Below are 20,890 nucleotides of genomic sequence, written 5' to 3'. Positions count from 1 at the left end.
ATCTTTAACGTGTTTCAGTAGTCTTGTCTTTTTGTATTCAAGATGAATGAGTTTCTAGTAGATAGAAATAAATGTTCAAGTACCCTGTAAATACTTTTAGATATTAACCATGTGCCTTTGTTCCTACTGCCCTCTATTTGTTCTCTTTAATTTTGGCTACTAAGAACTGTAGACAAGCAGCTAGGTTTCAATGATAGTGTTGTATGTTCCAAAGCAATAAGCAGGATCTGTGTTCCAGCAGAGTTACCAAATATATTAAAATAACATGAGCTAATGTGATAATAAATCTGGCTTTTCCAAAGCTACAGTTGGATTGGAAGCTTCATGAGACACTGAATCCAGCTTCCTGTGGAATTGCTAGGATGCTTTAAAATGCTCTTCATCACTGAACTTAATTTACTTCTGGTATGTTTCAATTCAGCTGCATAAAAAAACTTTTAACTCCTAAGGCTTCTTTCCATTCTCTGCTATGTCTGTGTAAAAATGGCATTTTTTCATAAAAGGAGTGAATTAGTTCTCTAGATCTGGACTGAATCCAAGAACGCGGTGTAGTCTGTGCAAAATGTGGTAATCTGAGAAAATTTTCCAGGTGGGTCACTGACAAGAATCATCTACGGATGAAAAACAGTTTCTTGTTAATGGTATTTGTAGGTCATTGACGTTTTCTAGTCTGCATTCACACTAACCTATTTATTGTTTTTCATGCACAGGATGTGTATCTTAAAAATACTGAAAGGATGTCAAACAAGTTAAAATATGAAAATGTGTTTTCACTGTTACATCTTCTCTTTCAAAGCAGAGGAAATAGTAAGGGTTGAAGTGACAAAAAATTGTGTAAAGTCTGTTCCTCCAAGTCTTTGGAACCAGTTTCAGTGACTCAATCTGAACCTCAGATTTGTTTAGCTCTGTTAGCAATTACCACCTGTGAAATAAAAGGGAATTTGACAGCGAGTAAGCTCGTCTATGTTTGCATGTTTTAGTTTGCTGAAACGGACTGAGAGAAAGTTGGGGTTTTTTGGTGGTAGAAGTTTAGGTCAGATGTTTAAATTTTACTTACACACTTTGGATTAGATTGAAGTCTAATTCATATTAATCTAACAAAATTCCATAAATAAACTTTGATGGAATTCTAGTAATTCAAAGTCATAATGATGACAACCTTCCTGATATCTTTCTTTTAACTCTCTAAGCCCAAAGCGTACACTCTAAAGCACGTAGGGAGATCATTATGAGTTGCAACACTCCACTATGACCGGAGCTAATTTAGTTTTGATCATTTGATGATCAAAAATTTTGAGTAGTTGGTGTCTGAGCTTTATTAAAATTCAGAGGATGGTGCTGCTGTAGGAGTGCAATCTTGGGCATGCTACAAAGCTTATCCAAATTATGAATGCAATATGATCTGCTTTAAAGCAAAAAAAAAAAACAAAACAACAAACCAACCCTAAAGATGGTATACTTTTTTTTTTTTTACTTTTTTCCCCCTGTTTTTATCCCGTTTCTGTTAGGTCAGGGTCAGTGTATTTTGGCCAAAAGTGGGGAGCTTGAAGTACAATTCCTGTGGGGAGAAACAACTTCAGTCTTTCTCCTAGGAGACTTATAACCATCAGGCTACCTCCAGGTTTTAAACTGTGGTTGCTGAAATAAATTCAAAGCTTGTTGGAGCAGACCGTAGACTGTAACTGGATCTAAGATGTTGATACCCTAGATCCTGAGAGGAGCTGTCGTGCGAGTCCTCTCTCTCGTGCTGCAAAATCTGACAGAGACTGCAATACTACTACTTTTTTTTTTTAATTAGTCCTGAAGTGCCTTGTAACTTGGCTCGGAGTAGGAGAGAGAGGCTTTTCAGGTTCAATTCTTCAACATCATTGCATTTATTGCCATTAACTCGATTTTCCATTGCACTGCACGTTAATGAAATCTGGAACTGATAGCGTGAGCTGATACCACTGGGCTGTGGTATACAGCATCATGTGAGGTTTAGGTGGCTTTTATTACTCTGCTGGGACTTCCCGTCATTGGGAAAAGAGTAAAGATCAAAGTCCTGCTTGGAAGCAGGACCTGTTCTGTTTGTACTTAGGGCAAATTCAGCAAAAGGCCTGTGTTAGGCTTCTGAGTTTGAACTAGTTTTACCTTTTCTCTGGTAAATATGTACAGGTGGAAAAGGTCACTGGTGCCCTTTGGGGAAGTTCACGCTCAGAGGTTAGGGGATGCAGTGGTTACGTAAGTCACGTAAGGTTGTTTTTTTGAGTTTGTTTTTTTTTTTTTTTGTAACTTATTTGCTTGGTATCAGGGATGCAAAGTTCCAGAAGGAAAGGCGGTCTGGCTGTACCATTGAAGGACATGGAAACCATCTTGTAGGCTAATTATATGACATCACCTTTGCCTAATTGCAGCTAACAGCATGCTGTGCATGAAGTAATTCTGTCCAGTAAAAAGCAGGTAAAATGCATCAGAAGGCTAAAAGGGGTGAACTGAAAATGAGAAGAGCTGGTGCCTTGGGGCACGCGATGGAAATAAAAAAAAGCCATTATGTGAACTGGAAGGATTTTACAATTTTGAAACATTTTATGAGAAAGCAAAGGTTAGATGCTCTTGTTCAAATCAAAATGATTATTTGAAATGTTTTTGAAATTAGAAGTTACATCCTGCTATGGCTACTTGGTAGGACACTGGTTTAATAGCAACCAAAAGCAGTCACCATAGTTCGATCATGTAGACGTCATAGCAGGAAGCAGGGATGAGGGTCCAAAACTTGCCTTCCCCACCAGGGAAGTGTGGTTGGTGTCTGAAAAAAAAGTCAGAACAAAATGTTTCCTCCTCAGATCACGTCCTTTCCTTCTGCCCTCCTGCCTGAGGCTCTGCTGAGAGGGACAGAAGGTTGTTGGAGGGGGGGTGGGGAAATGCTGGAGATCCGTCAGAGACTTAACAATGCATACATAGGGAGAGGAGGCACTACAGCTCTAGTTTCTGGGTAGTTTCAATGGATAGAGTTGAAAAATATGTGAGAGTTGGACCTCCCTTTGTAAGCAACATAAAAGGCATTACTGTCTACAAAGGTGAATATATTGCAGACCAGATGTGTGTCAGGAGTGGAGTTGTTGGATTTGCAACTATTTTTTGACTTACTGATAGAAAAACATTTTGAGGTATGTCTCTGTACTTATCTTCTCAGGGGAAGCCCATCGACAAGCCGCTGTGTGGAGTTGAATCATGGCCAGGTTAAACCATGATAGTGAGTCAATGAATATATAAGGAAGAACATAGTCGTGGATGGCTGGTCAGTTTTTACATCAGTAGGTCTAACAGATCATCGGGTATGATAGAGTGGACATTCACTTAAAAACCGCTATGACTATGGCTTGTGTTTTTTCTCATGTAATTGAAAATTCCTTGAAATATTGTCAAGTTGTCAGACATGACCTTAAGAACCGTAACAGACAATGCAGTGAAGTGTTTCAGTCAATAGGCCACACCAGAGAATGCAACAAAAATGTCACTTTAATAGCAAATGGTTGAGTATCAGTGTTCACGAAGGAAACAGGAACTCAAGCATATCAAAGGTGAGATATTATCTTGCCCAGGTGGCCAAGAAGGCCAACAGCATCCTGGCCTGTATCAGGAACAGTGTGGTGAGTAGGACTTGGGAAGTGGTAGTCCCCATGTACTCGGCACTGGTGAGGCCCCACCTCAAGTAGTGTGTCCAGTTTTGGGCCCCTCACCACAAAAAAACCATTGAGATTCTGGAGTGGGTCCAGAGAAGGGCAACAGAGCTGGTGAGGGGTCTGGAGAACAAGTCTTGTGATGAGCAGCTGAAGGAGCTGGAGTTCTTTAGCCTGTAGAAAAGGAGGCTGAGGGGAGACCTTATCACTCTCTACAACTACCTGAAAGGAGGTTGTAGTGAGGTGGGGATTGGTCTCTCCTCCCAAGCAACAAGTGATAGGACAAGAGGAAATGGCCTCAAGTTGTACTAGGGGAGGTATAGACTGGATATTAGGAAAAATTATTCACAGAAAGGGTATTCAAGCATTGGAACAGGCTGCCCAGGGAAGTGGCAGAATTGTCATCCCTGGAGGTATTTAAAAGAGGGGTACAAGCGTTGCTTAGCAACATGGTTTAGTGATGTTTTTGTCAGTTAGGTTGGTGGTTGGACACGATGATCTGAAAGGTCCCTTCCAACCTAGGCAATTCTATGATTCTAAAGCGTAACCATACCACAGCTGGTCAATCTTACTTCCAGTCTGGACATTGAAGGTTCTACCAAAAAAAAGCCTCATGAAAAAGTGAGATATTTTTCAGAAAGATTTTATTGGCACCAATCTATCCTCACTTGGTTGTCTATGACTCTGGTACTATTATAGCCAATGAAAGTAAAAGCAAACATGAAGAACGTAAGTCGGTTTACTAAGAAAGTTAATTAAACTACCTTGTAAAATTGCAAACAGAAACTGGTGGAATTGAGTAGCTTCCACGGACAACTCAATTTTTGCTGACTGAGTTGTCATTGTTATTATTTCTATAACAGAGCTGAAAGTGGATGTATTTTCTTCTTCCAAAACTTCAGATATGTATTTTCTTCTTCCAGAACTTCAGATATGTCCGCCCAGTATAAACACCAAAAGATGATGAAACTCAAAAGCAGCCTACATTTCATCGTTAATATCCCAGATGAATTTGATGGGCAGGATCTTCATTTTCTCTTTCAGAACTTGATCAAACCTTTCACTCTGTGCCACTGTCATGATGTTTTTCCAGTCTCCAACAGTGCCTGGGGAAAAAACCAGCAGCAAAGGGAGGTGAGAAGCAGAATGTGCACCTCTCTGAAGCCCTCAGCAAACAGTGAGTGCTAGTCTTGGGAAGTATTACCAGCTTCCTCAACATCCCTCTGTCGCTGGGCTGCCAAGTGAGGCTCTGTGTGCTCTTTTGAGGACATGCTTCCAAATCTAGGTGCTGTGAATAAAACACAGCATAGGCCTATAATTCTGACTGCTCGTAAAGTCATTCGATTCATTTGTTCTGGTGTTTTACCAGATTCCTTTGAGATTGAAGAGGAAATCATTAAAAACAACACCTCTTGTTTTTTCTGTCAGTGCTTCACTCTTTAATCCTTGGAGGTTTCCTCCTACACGGAGCGTTAGGACATCTTAGCAATGCCCAGGAGCCCAGGGCAGCCGTGTGTGGGCTTGGAGGGTAGTTGATCAAGAAGGTCTACACTCACCCAATTAAGGTGACTCTTGCCTTAAAAAGTAAGAAACAGTTAAAAAAAGTATTATCTTACCTCTGGCTTGGTACAACCCTGAAATCTTTTCCTGTATCTGACAGGCCTGTTTTAACTTGTGTTACAATCAGTAAAACATTACCTTGTATAATCCTCAGGAAAATATGGTAACATCACTGACGACACAGCAATAAAACTGTTCTTATAAATGTAATTTGCCACTAACTTGAACTCTCCCTCTGAAAATGGGGCGTTCCAGCTGAGACCAGAAACCCTAGGATCATCTCATACCAAGAAGTGTTTGATCGAATGGTTGTTGCATTGGACTGCTTCCACTTTACCTTTTCGTAGAAAACTGCCCTTGTCTTTTGCTACGAGGTCATCTGGCAGGTTCTCATAGTTTGCTCTGGGATCTTTTCTCATGTTCTCAAAGGTAGCCTGTCTCACAACGCTGTCCACTTCCTCTTCGCTCAGCTTCTTGCCTAGGAAGTTGCAGATCTTCAGCACAGCACTTCTGAGATCCTGCAATAATGTTACTTTGAAGAGTATGGATGAAGCAAAAGAACTAAATGCATACAGTAGTGGAATACAGGATAATAAAGGACAAGTATTTGGCTGCAAAACTGACCATCATTTTTATGTGAGCATTGCCTTGCTTGCATCAGTTGAGTACTGGAGAGCAGTGATGCTGTAACTCACTGCAGCACCGTGCCCTTGGAAACAGGGAATTCTGGGTTCTGCTCCCCACGCTGCAAAGCCAGTTTGCATCTCGCGTTCACTGCCCTGGCAAAGTCACCCCTGGAATCGCTCCTGTAACTGTGAAGGTCCTCAACCCGTGGCCTTCTTGTCAGTTATCTTGTCCTAGCGAGGGACTCGACCTGAGCAAGCCCAGGCTCCAAAGCCCGAGGAACTGGTGTAGCGGCATGTGATGTGGGTTGCGCTGCCATGGCTGGGGGGCTCTGGGCCTTGCCCACAAGGAGAAGGGCAGCCACCTCAGAGAAACAAGGAGTCGCCCAAAGGCATGGGCAGCCACCAAGCAGGAAACTTCTGGTCAGCAACTTGAGAGCTCGACTCAAGTACTTTAAAGCCCTGCCTCTTCAGCGCTTCTTTCCTTTAGTGGAACTGTCCCCAGGAGTACAACATTCCTGTTGAAGATACTTGCAAAAGTCTTGTTCTGTACTATTTCAGGAAGGGGTTTTTGGGGTGGCAGTGAAGATAACTTCTATCATACTGGAAAGTGTTTTACCTAATCATTGTCTAGCAATTGATAAGACCCTGAACGAATGAGACAAATGACTTCCCCTCTCAGAAGTTCCAATTTGAATCTACTTCCACAACAGATTCAGCACTTTCCAATATAAAGTGTAATTATAAAGAGATATCTGAAAATGCATTCAATATAGTAAGAGAATATTTTGAAATCAGTGATACTAATTGATCTCACCTTTTTCATTTCTTCATAGGTAAGGAAGAGTATATTGAAATCCTCTGCATGACTGTACCAGCCTGCAACGTGATCCAGCCATGAACTGCCAAGGACTTAGCAAGGGAAAGTATTGGGGCGGGGGGTGGGCAGGGAAGAAGAGAGAAAAAAACTATTAACAGCTAGCAGTAAAACAGTAAAATTATCAGTCATTTAGGTCTTTGAAAAAGTTTTTTTTTAAATAATATTTTTTGACAATTGGAGGGCTGCATGCTCACAGTCTTTGTGAGATAATGTGAGGTTGTGGGAGGTGATTCTACCCCTCTACTCTGCTCTCGTGAGACCCCAGCTGGAATACTGTGTCCAGCTTTGGAGTTCTCAGCACAGGAAGGACATGGACCTGTTGGAGCGGGTCCAGAGGAGGGCCACAAAGATGATCAGGAGCACCTCTCCTATGAGGACAGGCTGAGAGAGTTGGGGTTGTTCAGCCTGGAGAAGAGAAGGCTCCGGGGAGACCTTATAGTGGCCTTCCAGTACCTAAAGGGGGCCTACAGGAAAGCTGGGAAGGGACTCCATCAGGGAGTGGAGCAATAGGATGAGGGGTAACAGTTTTAAACTGAAAGAGGGGAGATTTAGATTAAATATCAGGAAGAAGTTCTTTACTGTGAGGGTGGTGAGACACTGGCACAGCTTGCCCACAGAAGTTGTGGATGCCCCATCCCTGGAGGTGTTGATGACTAGGCTGGATGGGGCTTTGAGCAGCCTGGTCTAGTGGGAGGTGTCCCTGCCCATGGCAGGGGGGTTGGAACCAGATGATCTTTAACGTCCCTTCCAATCCAATTCTATGACTCTATGAGGCAACTCCCCTTTCGTTTCTAGCAATCGGAACCCATACTGGCAGCAGCAAAAAACTACTTCTCTGTCTTTGCTGTACAGTGTCTGTTCTTATGGGTTCATCTTCACTAACCAAGTGCAGAAAGTGTTAATAGATTTTCAGTCATAATGGTTGTATTCTGAATTAGCATCCAATGTAGGTAAAATAGGCAGCTTGCATGTTGTTGGGGAGCAGCAAAGCCGTGACTACGCTGCTCTCTTTGGACCAGCTTTCATCAGAAGATGGTGTCAAGCTCTGACAGCCTCTGCAGCTTTGGATTCAGGTTACAGCATGGCTGAGGATTCTGATAATTGGTATTTATTGATATAATTAATCTCTATTCAATCTGAGGTCATGGAATAGGATTTGGGCTCCTTAGCAAAAAAGATATCCTACCTTTGCCAGCTAAAAATCTCTCCATGAAAAGGTTAAAATCTGCTACTTCCTCTACTGCGGACATGTATTTGGAGAAGTGGTAGTAAGAAACCATAACATCCTTAGGGTTCCTGGAAACATAAATAACCTGGAAAACAATAAGGAGACTAGTCTCAGAGATATTAAAGGACTCCATTACCCTGACCATCGGTGCAGTTTTCCATACAGGTCCCACTAAAAATGTGTGACAACAGTTTAAAGGTGACAGTCACGTTAGGGAAATTCTGGATAACGTAGTGCTGCCAATTTGTGTATAGGTGGTGGTATTTCTGTAGTTGCAGTCATGCAGTGCCTGCGGTAACTCCCTTCATGGGATCCACATTGCAGGCTTCGTTGATGCTGGTGACTTGTGCAAGGCAGGCAGGCTGCAATAACAACACCAGAAAACCATTGGGTTGATTCAGCTTCACTTTTCTGGGTACTTTTTGTCACAGTCATGCTGAAATGAAGAACAGTTTCTTGTAAATAGCAGCTTTGGTGGTGCTGACAGCATCGGTACTCTGAGATCTAAAGTCCTGGCCTGTGGTGCTGGTGCCAGAGGCAGCATGCAGGCAGATTTGGAACAGCATGTAAGAGGAATGGGCCAGGGTTATTTTGGCTCCTGCTGACTCCTGACCACACGAGAGCTGCTGCCTCAGGCACAGACTGGGCACCACCAGCGAGATGGGCAGCCTCCTGCCTCTCATCTGGCAGTATGTGCCAGCTTCTGCTAAGTTTCTGCTCCTTAGCACTTAGTGGCTAATTAGGGAGAGAAAATAGAGCCTGGCACGTCGCCTTTACGAGGCTACAAAATGTTAGCAGGGAGAGACAGAAGAATCATGCTCTCGGATAGCCTTTCTATACTGGGTAAAATGACTACTTTTGATTCCTTCTTAATTGAAAATTCATCTGATTATCTTTAGCAAAACCAAACGCATTACTTCCAATGCATTTAAAATAAGGATTCCTAAATGCATTGCAGGAATACTCGATAAACTGTACTACTAGTACTGTAATACTCATATTTTCAGTGTGGGAGATTTTTCAGACATAACTTCTCTGGAATCAGACGTTTTCACAAGGGGAAAATCAGTGCAAGTCTTTGACCCTGGCAGATGCTCCTGAGATGCACCACCCCTCCCTCTAGTAGTGTTGGGCCTGAGAGATTTGGCAAAAGGAAACAGAAGAAATGATCTCCCCACATACACGAAGCAAGTGATATTTCTACCGAGACATGGGGAACTGAAAGAGGAAAAAGTTAGGATTTAGAGCAATTCACCAAGGCAAATTGGCATGACTGGTTTTAAGGAAATTGTAAAAATAACGTCACTTACACGTGCTCTTTTGTTTCTCAGGTCTCTTGGAACTAAGTAGTAAGGCAGGTGGGTGGCAAAAACACGAGGCAAAGGAAGATCTGCATAATCCTTATTTTTTACATTGTATTCCAGCCATGGGATTCTCTCCATGGTCTCCATATTTTCTGTTCCATTACGGTGGCCTTCATGAATTATTAAGCTCAAAATGTTCTGAGTCCACACAGTTCCTGAGAAGGAAACCTTTTTATTTGAATGCCGCTTGAGGTTTTTTTTAGAATTAAATATAGGATATTGTTGTAAACAGAGCCTCTGCATAGCTAAAATGAGCTTCACTTTGTGAAGATAAGTGCAACCTCACACACTGAAGAGAGCAAACCTTGCCTCATGCCTGCTGAGTGCAGAAGGGAAGCGTATTTTTGTTTTGTCCCTGCAGAAAAGCCATGGCCAGTAACTAAACCTTCAGTTCCTTCACCCAGTATACTCAACTTCCACACAAATTATGTCGGTCCTCACCCTCTTGTGGCAACATGAATTGCTGCATCTCTGTGGGCCACACTTGAGAGAATTCAAATCAATGCAGAAGAGCATTGAGTTACTGCCTAAGGTTACCCTGAACAAGCCCAGAGAAAAGAAGGCATCTGAAACTGAAGCCGTGTTGTGAAGACCCCACCTGAGAAGGAAGGTCTTGGTTCTGGAGATTAGACTGTATGCGTGTTGTAGATGTCAAGGCACTGGGCAAGAAAAAGACAGATCCCTAGGTATTCAGAGGCACAATACCCAGTGATTTCACAGCTCTCCTGACTGCCTTGCTCTGCTTGGCATAATCAACTTGGACAATTTTTCTGCGCAGTGGTAGAGATACAACAGAAGGATTGGACGGTACCTTAGATTGATAACTGTTGGGGAAGAAAGAGGATGGTGGTGCAGGGCAGAGGAAAAGGTGTGAATGAGACAGAGGTGACATTCTGTGTGATTCATAACTCAAAATCATCTTCCAACTCCTTCCTGTCCTAGGGTAGCCCATCACTCTGCAACACGAAACTCCTACTTCCAAAGATGTGCTCATCTCAGTGCCATAATATCTTTACCCCTTACTGCCTTCTCATCCTCCCTCTCTGCCTCGCTTGGGCAGCTCACCCCGCTGCTGTCTGATGACAAGCTAGCATCGCTTGCGCTCCCTGTCCCCTCGCTCTGTTGCCCACGACCCCTCCACAGGCTTCTTGTATCGCATCTACCTTCCCCAGAACCACACCTGGTGCTCCGTGCCACTCCTTCTGGGCTTCACTCAAGAATGTCTTTCTGCCTCAGCTATTTCACTGAATACCTGAGGGAACAGTGAATTCCAGCAAGATGTTCAGTGACCCTAGGGAAAGGAGGTATGCTGACAAAACACTGGTTATGTTATCTGAAGGCTGCATCTTGAAGGCTGATGAAGACAACCAAAGGAAAATAGCAGAGGTTCTCAAGAGCGCAGACAGAGGAGGATAGCAGAGGCCTTGCAAGTACAAGCACATATTGGTACCAGAGGTGTCAAGGCTTTAGTCATAAATCACTGCTTAATTCATCATCAAGCCATTAATTACTAATCACTAAAGAAATGGAGTCCTGAAAAATGCGTAGACCAGTTTTACAGCACATCAAGGCTTTAGATTTCACGTAAGACAACAGTGAAACCAGGTGGTTGCACAGTTGCATTTGCTTCAGAAATAGGATGCAGAATTCATCACACCAGTGTCCTATATTGCTACGTAGGTAAATAGTACGTCATCATCCTTGAAAGGAGGTATATATTGTGGACTCACATTTGCTCTGGTCTCCTGCTTGGCTGTAATTTGGATGCAGCAACCCCCAACCCACCTTCCATGTGAGCCCACAAATCATGCCAGATATCCCACAATCATCTCCAACACTCATGCACCCAGCCCTACCACAACTCTGTATGTGTTTTGTGAGGCACAGGGGGTCAGTTTGGTTTGCGTGTGTAGCTTGCTCTGAGTACACCTACAAGGCTGAGTCCAAGAATGAGTTAAACCAATTTGGCTGGACACGAGCAGGAACCTTTTCTTTGGCCGTTCAGACCATGGCAATGCAGGGTTTGTGCTTAATGCTACACTGCAAATACTCAGAGACGATCTAGGTCTAGAAGCAAAGCTATCAACCCCAGGTACTTTTGCAGTTCGAGAGCTGAATAAAGGCAGACTTTTCCCCCCTCTAGAAACAATTCCATTCTTACCTGATTTGGGGTAAGTAGTTAGAAATATGTCACTATCTTTGATTTCAAAATCCTCTAGGGAAGCTACGTACTCAGGTGAAGTATTTGCACCAAAATAAAACCCTTTGTATTTAAACAGATATTCTTTTGATGGCTCCATTGTTAATCTGTTGTCCTTATAGGCGAATAACCTGCAATAAGAAAATATGAAGCTATATCTTTTTCTTTGGTTGTCATCTCACAGGAAAAAACAAACAAACAAACAAACAGAGTCGTTCAAACAAAGAATCCGGTGCTGGCATATTTTAACAAAATGCAGTTCAGCAAAATTTTGGAAACAATACACCGAAATTTAAGATCCAGATTTTCATAAGAACATCACTCAAGATACATTTCTAAACAAAGAAAAAAAAAATGTGTAGCAATATCCTTTACTCCTATAGAAGTGTATTCTACTTGCATGCAAAAACTAATGTAACCAAAAGCAATGTATGTAGAAATCATTTGTGAATATTCCTCTATGATCTGAGTGACTGTAGAGTTTTCTTTGGGCTGTCAGCAGCTCTTGATCAGAGCTAGCTTAATTACCAAGCTCTCACTCTGAATGTTGTGACTAAAAACATGTTCAGAATGTCTTTATTACAATTTCTGCCTCCTTCTACTTATTCTCTGTCTCATTACTAATGGTTCTCACAGAGTAAGCATAATCTCTGCAACCTGAAATATGTAAGCATGAACGGGTGTTATTTTCTTAAACAGGCCTACTCGTTTTACGAGATTGTTGTCTTGTGTCTCATTAACACCATTGCCGTATATTTGCCAGAAAAAGACATGAATCACCACTGTTGTGGTAGCTAGGGAAGAGCAAACTGTTGGGGAGATACAGGAGTAAGAGAGAGACTGAAGAGGGAGGCTGCCTCTTGTAGCTGAGCCAGAGCCAAATGGAGCATCTAGGTTTGAAGGTTTTGGTCTGTGTGTCTTCTGCAGTCTTTGAGCTGAACGATACATCCGTGGATTTCAGAGAGATTAACATCCAGGTCGCTCCCTCCCTGCTCTGTAGATGAACTATTCATTAGTACCGTCGGACACTGTACAAGCCTTGGCAGAAACGACATAAGCAAGTTCCCTTCCAGACTCAGATATGACAAGCATTGTCTTATGTGGTTAAAATATGTTTGGAAAGAGAGACTTCCCTATCTGGAATTTTGTCTGGGTTTCAGTCCCCTGCCTTCCCCTTGCAATGGGACCATTGCAAGGACAAGTTTGGACAAGTCCAATCCCATCTTGGACTTGTGCATTTGCCATTGCTTCACCGTTAGGACATCAGCCTTGCTGCACCGTCGGGATAATCAGCATTGCTGCACTGTTGGGATAATCAGCATTGCTGCACCATCGGGCTATCACCCTCGCTCAGATTTGTTGAATCAGCCAGTTGCGCGAGACGTGCCAGCCAAGCTGGCTGGTTGGTACGGGCTTGTTGGCAGGGCAGGGGGAGGAGCGCAGCGGCTGCTGCCATGACCGGGGACACCCACTGCCCACCCTGCCCCGGGCAGACGGGGCCGGGTAACCTCCAGGTGCGTCCGCAGGAGAATGCATGGACGTCCCTCAGACATGGCAAAGACTATGGCAGGCCCTGACCTAGACAACTGCTTGGGCATGCAGTGCTACCAAGTTTTAACACAAACACGTGGCTTTATTTTACAACAGTATTCAGATTTAACGTTTCATCTTAACTCCTTTGTTTGGTACCATTAGATAACAAAAAAATCCTTGGCTTTGGGAGATGCACAAGCTCAGTTCTACTGCCAAAGGCCAGCAGCTGAAGAAATGAGGGCAGACGTGTCACCTGCCTGGGAGTACCGATCCCTGTGCTTGCACTCCACCTCCCTCCACCCGGACCAGCAACGTGGGCCATGGGCAGGGCAGGGAGGGCAGCGATGGACAGTGAGGGGGATGAGGGGAGTGAGGGGAGCCGCCACCTGCATCAAAGCCTGTGAGGTGCTTCAGCCTCACGGCAAAGCCCACGTTTCACGGACTGAAACAACCCCCAGTGAATCAGAGCTCTAAACGGAGAAAACCTCACATTTAGAAGCCAAGGAATTGGTACACTTCTAAATTCAAGTTGTGATCACAAAGCTGGGGGAGTCCAAAGAAGGCAAAGATATGGAGAATGAGTGAAAAATGTTGCTGATACTGGAGAAAGAGCAGGGAATTTGTGGGAAACAAAAAGGAGACACATTCAATGCACAGTATACAGAAACCTTCTTGACCCTCTTCTGCCAAAACCATGAGTTTTTATATCACTTTGGGACAGAGATTATTGCACTGCTTGTTTCTTACAGATGTACAAATACACCATGAAAAAATATACCATGGAAAAAAAATCCTTGCTCTGTTTCCTGGAAAGCCTGTTCATGCTCTAGTGTACATGACGGGATTAAAAACAAACATTCAGGTGTTCTTGTACCAGCCTTGTACACACATCTCAAAAATCTCTCTCCAAATGCAGACACAAAGGTACCTGCCAGTTAATCGCCTACATCCACAGTGACTGCACACTTTTCCTCTGCTTCGTTAACTGTCTCAGAGCTACGACTCCCATTTCTTTGTTCAGTGATACAGAAAAGCCCATGTGAGGCTCCGGCTTCCACCCCAGCACTGGGATAACCCTGCTCTGGACTGCCGTCCTCCTCTCAAGCATGGACCAGCTCTAGCCCCTCGTTCTCTGCAACTCCTTCTGGCAGCACATGCCAAAATGGTCTACAAAAGAGATCTACGTATGATTAGTATTATTATTTTACTGAGAGGGTAATACAGCATCATTTAACTCACGGATCTGCCGTTCTAATAACTTCAGGCACACTTACCTCCTCTGCTCTCCGTTCAGTGCCCACGGAGATGTGTGTTACTGCTTCCCAGCTCAGTGGAGGTGAGTCGTTCTAGAGCTGTGTGAGCCAACAGGTTTCCTTTTTAACTGAGATGTGAAATGTGAACCTGTGGACACTGTGCTGGTTGGCTTGCTTTCAATATTTGCTTATCTTTAACGCAGAGAGAGATTAGAGAACCAATATAACTCACGCAACAGTGAAAGCAGACCAGAAAGATTTTTGAAATTATTTACATGCTTTTTTTGATTTCTGTTCCTTCTTTTATTTATCAAGACCAATATTGAGGAAGCTTGCAGGGCAGCAGAAGTGAATAAAATCTTTTGCTTTTCGCTAGTTTGGGGGTTTTTTTCTCAGCTTTCACTGAACTGTTGTCCAAATTGGTTTTTATCTCCAAGCTATGTGTGACAGTAGTCCCAAAGAATCCACTACTCCACTGAAGTGGTTCACCAGACCTGTCCGACCTGGTCTCGGCCGTGAGCCTGGAATGAGCTACTTAGGTTAATCACATGTAAGCGTTCATGTTAAGTTTTCCTGTGAGGTATTTTATAACTGAAATAAAATAATGCCTGAGACTCACTGAAACCTGCACTCCAACAGTATTACAAAGAAGAACGTTTTGTTCCCAAGCTCTGTGTTGTGTTTTGTATAGGATTACTTTTTAACTTGGATCAATTCCCCAGGTAATCCCCGAACTTCGACAACCGATCAGTCAGGTTGGTAAGCATGTGAATGAGCCAGAAAGAGGAGTCGGGCTGAGGTTTATTTCACCACAGAGGAAACCCTTTCGGTGAAAGATTAAGCTTGTTCTGCTTTGCTTTCTGCTGCAATCAGTCACATCTCTAGCATTTTGTAACTGCAATTTCTATTCTAAGTTTTTAATAATACTGAAAGACAGCATCTGTTGATCCCAAAACTAGATGGGGAGGTGCTCCATGAGATGTTCCAGCCCCTGGCACATCGCTCTGAAGAATACAAAGAGTAACAGCTATGGTCCCACATCAGTTTTGTGAGCTAGCTGGAGAGCCAACAAGTGAGTGAAGTGTGTGAGTGAGGGCAAGAAGTGATATTTTCCAGTGAAAAGAAATAGCATGTAAAGCTATTTGGCCTTTGGACAGATAGTGAGTCAGGAAAGCATAACAACCCCAAGGATATTCTAAAACATCAGTTCCCTAAAGTTAGGATATGTCCTGGCTTGTCAGTAATGCTGAATTGCAGTCTATCTGCTGTTAATTGAATATAGGTGTCACGTATATTAACTTTCTTTGGGACAAATAGTCCATTGCAATATTAATAATTAATCTGGGGATCCAAATACCTAGCATATAGAGTAGGTGCAGTTGCACAAAGTTCAATTTGATACTGGGAAAGGAAAAATATGGCTGCTTGTATAATTTAAGCAAAACCAGCGTTCTCAGTGCTATTAACATCTTATGTCCTTCTCTGATTGCTTCCTCTGATACTTTGCACCAATACGTTTCTGCACATACTAATCATAGTTCTCCTTTCACAGGCATCTACAGTGACAGCAAACTGGTGTAGCTCTGACGTTCCCTATATTGACAACAGACAAAGAGAGGTTTCCTGCCTACCTTTTCTGTAAAACTAAAATTTATAGCAAATGCTTAAATTAGGCACATGGAATCCCCCAAATAAGTTTTATTTGTTACCGCAAAAATACACTCAACATGTCACAGCAAAAAAGGGCAAACTCAATTAGACCACTTCAGTGCTCGTTTTTGGTATCTGCATAGGAACAGATTGTTACCCATCAACTGAGGGAAAAAAATAATGGTTTGTATGGCATTCCTTTATTTTAGACATGCCTCAGGTATTAGGTAATAACCTATACTAATAACAGATACTATTACATACCAGTATCATCTAGTGTTGACCATTATTGCACAAAATCCATACCAAAGATACACGATGCCTGAGTTACTAAGGAAACTCCTCCTAAGTCAGTATTACCTGAGGGCCGCAGTCAGTGTGGAAGAGTGAATGTAGCCATTTCTCATGATTCCCGTGTCTGCTCTCTCCTGCAGGACTGCTCTCACCCGCATACTCTGTCTCCCTCTTTCTTTCAATCCTGTAATTCACAAGTGAATATGTTATACCTGTGTGTCTTGTATCTAAGTTCCTAAGTTCAGCGACCTGGTATGAGGATTTTAGGTTGCCACAAGTATTCTAAATCGCCGTGAAACAGATTTGTCTTTGGGAAATGAGGTATTTGGGCAGTTTTGTTTGTGTATTCCCATTAATGCACAAGAGCAGGATTCCAGCAGAGATGCTTAAACAAGTGCTGTGAATTTGGGAATACATTTTTTCTGTCTTTGAGAGACTATTTTCTTTCTAATACCCATTAGTTTCTGTTTTGTCCCCAAAAGCAGCTAGAAAGAGGGGAGAGTTTGGTGCATTTTACACTGCAGAAAAATGAACAGGGTGAAACTGAGGCCTGAGAAGTTTTGGAAAGAGTTATAGGGATGGTGTCAAAGCCAAACAACCCCAAACGTATATGCTGCACAGTGTGAATAACATGCTTTCACATGAGTCGTATGTGAAAAGGAGATGTTGCCAGGGCAAAGTGTATAGGCAGCCACAAGGAGGATTATACTAATTTTCCTCAGCAAAGGATATGGAATTTGAACCAAATTTGGTGATACAAATGCTGTTTTTTCTACTATTATGTGTATTATTTGCATGTTTTAATTTTCATGTATCTGTTACTTTTCTTCTCGGAAAGCAAAGAATAATGAACCAGAAATTTCAGTGACTTAGCCATGGGCTACCTGCAAGTGCTTGCTCCTTGGCTCATACGTTCCAGAGGGTATGTCCGTAAATATGAATTTCCATGCTGCTTTCAAACAGATCAAAAAATCCTAGAAAACAAACTAGTTCAGCTAAAAAAAAAAAAAGGGTTTTGATCGCCCTAGTATTTTTCAGTCTTTAGATACAAAGTCATTTTTCCAAAGTTAAGCTCACAGGGAATGGGATGTATCTTGAGGAAAACCTTGGTAAGGGAAGTGTGAGAACCAGGACAGAAGGTAGTCTAGAAAAGATCATTTTTGTGATACCTTTTACTTGATTTTTTACTAGACCCTGACCCCTTGCTTCAGTACATTACTAGTCGATGAACATCAGAGTTCTCAAGAGAGATAAAATGAAGACTAATATCAGGTATTTAAGCAAAGCAGTTTTAACAGTCTGAGCATAGGATTCCTCCATTCTAGTTTCAAAGATAGCATCTTCCTTTTGACTATGAGGATTTGACTAGTGCTGCATTATAACCCATTTTTCATAGGTTCTACTTTTACTGGGAGATCAAAATAATCACCAAAATAAAAGATGAGTGATGTTCAAGAGTGTGTAAAATTTTGAATGGAGAATCTGAGGACACAATGCCCATGAAACCAACTGCCAAATGGAAAACAGTTTTTTTTAAAATCCTAATGACTTCTTTTCCAATAATTTTAAATATTAAAATCCACTAGGGTAAGAGGAAAATGAGAGGAATATTGAAAATTATAAGCATTAAATGTTGTGAAATGTGCTGGGCCAAGGAAATGTGAACAAAACCAATGATATGACAATAAGATCACTTTTGAATTAGGCCTAAAACTCTCATTTAACAAACTCTACCCACGTACTTTGGCTAAAGCTGAGCATTGAACTCTCCATTTCACACACGGAGTGTGGAGCCATCTCCTTGCACTTCCTACCTTACAGTAAAACATGCCTGCAGTGACAGTTATCCATGTATTTAATTTACGTGTGTGTGTATATGCACATTTTAACAGAAATCTTAAAAAGATTTGAAAAGGCCAGGGCTGGAAGAACATGATTTTCTTTTCTCTCAGTTGGAGTAAAGACCTCAAATCCTTCCAAGTGCTTTGCATGACCTGTAGCTCAAAAGCATTACACCATCTAAATAGTTTTTCTGTATGCATAGCAAAAATTATCAACCAGCCATCTTACTACTTCTGTCTGGGCTGTTCCCCTCTAAAAACTCTGGTAAGTGAGAAGAAAGCTGCAGTGAAAGCATGGTACGAAATTATATCCCTGTGAGGAAAATTACTGCCTGAAAAGCTCACACAAACGGAAGTTGCAAACTGCAGAGAGTGGAATTCACTCCGTAGCCCTGCTTCTGAGGATAGCAAGGGAAGAGGTTGGAAAGATGGCAAAAATTCTTACTTGTTTGCTTGTTCATTGTGTCACTACCCTGTCTTCTCTACAAGCCTCCACCTTCTCAAGAACTTTTTAAAGTGCTGCTGGCTTATGCCGTTGTAATGTTTTTTGCTTAACCCTGCTACACTTTCTCATAGATAAGGTATTTACAAGCACTTGCCTTTTACAGCTCTGCTTTTCTCCCTTTAGCCTGATTCAACTTGTGATTTATCAGATTGACGCTCTTGTTTGCCATTTGAATAACAACTTTTCAGTCTGTTTGGAAAGACGTCATAGTTCGCCTTGGGATCATTTTTCATGTCTTCAGATGTCATCTGTTCCCACCGCAGTCTCTAATTCATGTTTTAGTCAGATAGATAGATTGTTGTCTTCAGAGCTGTAGATTTTCAACACAGCATCTCTCAGATCCTGCAAAGGAAGGAGTAGGTGAGGGCTGGAGGAGTATACCATGACATATTCCATTATACTCCATTCGAGACCAGGTTTATCGAGGCACCTTGACATTTTACCTCTCAGTGCCAGTTTGAACAAAGTTAAGTGCCAAAAGCTATATTTTGGAAAAAGGAACTCTCTGTGTCTCTGGATTAGAACCAATGAATGGAAAAATCTTTATTCACTTAATCTGTCTGCCTTGAGACTATTCCTTTCAAAGTGAGGTGATGGGATCACGCTGATTCTGGACTTTAAAATCTTCGGTCTCTTTCTCAAAATTCTACAGACTCTCCAGTTGGTTAAACCACTTGAAGGGACACAGGCTTTTTTTTTTTTCTGTGGAATTTAAGCCAAGATGCCACAAACTATATTATAGGTGGCATAACACAAAAACCCAGATCTGTAATCCCGTGGCCACAAGATTACTCCCCTGTTCATAGGGGAGTGAAAAATATTACCCCATTGTAAACTGCTGAACAAGCAGCCAAGAACGAGGACAAGACTCTGCATGTTTTTCACTGATAAGTCTTGTACGCTGTGATCTCACTTAGAACACGATTTGTCCTAGGTTATCATGTAGCCGACAGCCCAGTTAAAGGTGCAGCTCATTGCCTACATTGCACTCTAAATTTCAGGTGAAAGGTAAGTGAGAAGAAAGCTGCAGTGAAAGCATGGTACGAAATTATATCCCTGTGAGGAAGATTACTGCCTGAAAAATGCACACAAAAGGAAGTTGCAAACTGTAGAGAGTGGAATTCACTCCATAGCCCTGCTTCTGAGGATAGCAAGGGAAGAGATTGGAAAGACGGCAAAAATCCTTACTCGTTTGCTTGTTTCTTTATTGTGTCACTACCATGCAATTATTTTTATGGATTATAGCTTATTTATTTATTCTTCTGTTACAGATGATTCACGTCTTTTAACAAATATATTCCCTCATCAATACTGCCTAGTTCATGGATGGATCATATCGTGGATCTGAGGATGATACCGCCATAGGTATGACTTCAAATATCCTCTTCCTTGCACACAATGAGATTAAGAACAGGAAGACAATGAATATCACTGCACTTAACATATTGTACCTATTTTTAATTTGCTCACACAACATAGTGTACAAGAGACTGAAATATATGAAACTCGAGTAAATAAGAGCTATTGATCCCATTTGCATAAATTCTGGGTTTTTCAAAGTTTTGGGGAAAAAACAAAGGTGAGCAACAGTACCAAATTAAGAACCAGGTAGAGACATTTGCAGAAAAATTTTCTGTGGTATTTAGATGCAGACTCCTCCTCACGCTCCAACACTTCCACAAGAAGGAGGAGGTTGTGAGATCATTCCTCACCACATCTTGCAACCTACAATCCTCCCTTCTTGTCGGTGCAAAACTGTGGGCATGATGCACCCAGTATGTAGGTAGCATTTTACATTTACATAGCTATATGAGTGGCAAACACGAACTCTTTGTGATTTATAGTATGCTGACAAACAACTAAACCCTCTGTCAAAAACAGTTTCTTTATCAGACCATGTTCAAAGGAACAGTTCCTTGAGCTGAAACTTTTATTTGTCCGTTTTATTTTTGTCTTTTTTTCTTTTGGCAGGCCTGGAAGGATGGAAAAGGCACAGGGAAGAAGCAAGGTTTCAAAAGCTCCTAAATCCACCATTCACATGGAGGAGGAGAAGTTTTGCTGGAAACATGTTAAGGACAAGGGCTGATAATGTGTTATCTCTAAACGAGTAAAGAAATAACATTCTCTCCTACCTCCCTGTTCTTTCCTTTCCTGGAGCTAAATGTTAAAGTGCATAGCAAACAAATGAGGTGATGGTCCATGTTATTTAAGATAATCCCCCGCCATAGATTCCTTGCCCTTATTTCCATACCTTCTGTTCTCCATAAAATGTTAAGATCAAAATATTCTGAGCTCAC

At 42.0% G+C, this 20,890-nt stretch overlaps 1 protein-coding gene across 2 annotated transcripts; it reads right to left on the bottom strand.

Moving 5' to 3' along the window:
- Positions 1–4,289: 4,289 nt before the first annotated feature.
- LOC141741053 (amine sulfotransferase-like) lies at positions 4,290–18,919 on the bottom strand. Of its 2 annotated transcripts, XM_074580893.1 has the most exons (10): positions 18,688–18,919; positions 16,314–16,431; positions 14,325–14,495; positions 13,979–14,230; positions 11,479–11,648; positions 9,264–9,472; positions 7,912–8,038; positions 6,663–6,757; positions 5,560–5,740; positions 4,290–4,768 (listed from the first exon to the last, which is right to left on the bottom strand). In XM_074580893.1, exons 5-10 carry the CDS (start codon positions 11,615–11,617, stop codon positions 4,644–4,646), a joined length of 876 nt encoding a protein of 291 aa, XP_074436994.1. In that variant the 5' UTR covers positions 11,618–11,648; positions 13,979–14,230; positions 14,325–14,495; positions 16,314–16,431; positions 18,688–18,919; the 3' UTR covers positions 4,290–4,643. The 2 variants fall into 2 exon arrangements, with proteins under 2 accessions (XP_074436994.1, XP_074436993.1); XM_074580892.1 differs by lacking the exon at positions 13,979–14,230 and having other exon boundaries at positions 18,688–18,917.
- Between the last annotated feature and the right edge of the window lie 1,971 nt (positions 18,920–20,890).

Source organism: Larus michahellis, chromosome 3, assembly GCF_964199755.1.
Source record: "Larus michahellis chromosome 3, bLarMic1.1, whole genome shotgun sequence".
NCBI lineage: Eukaryota > Metazoa > Chordata > Aves > Charadriiformes > Laridae > Larus > Larus michahellis.
The sequence above is the reverse complement of the archived record's forward strand: the minus strand, read 5'-3'. Positions and strand labels throughout refer to the sequence as shown.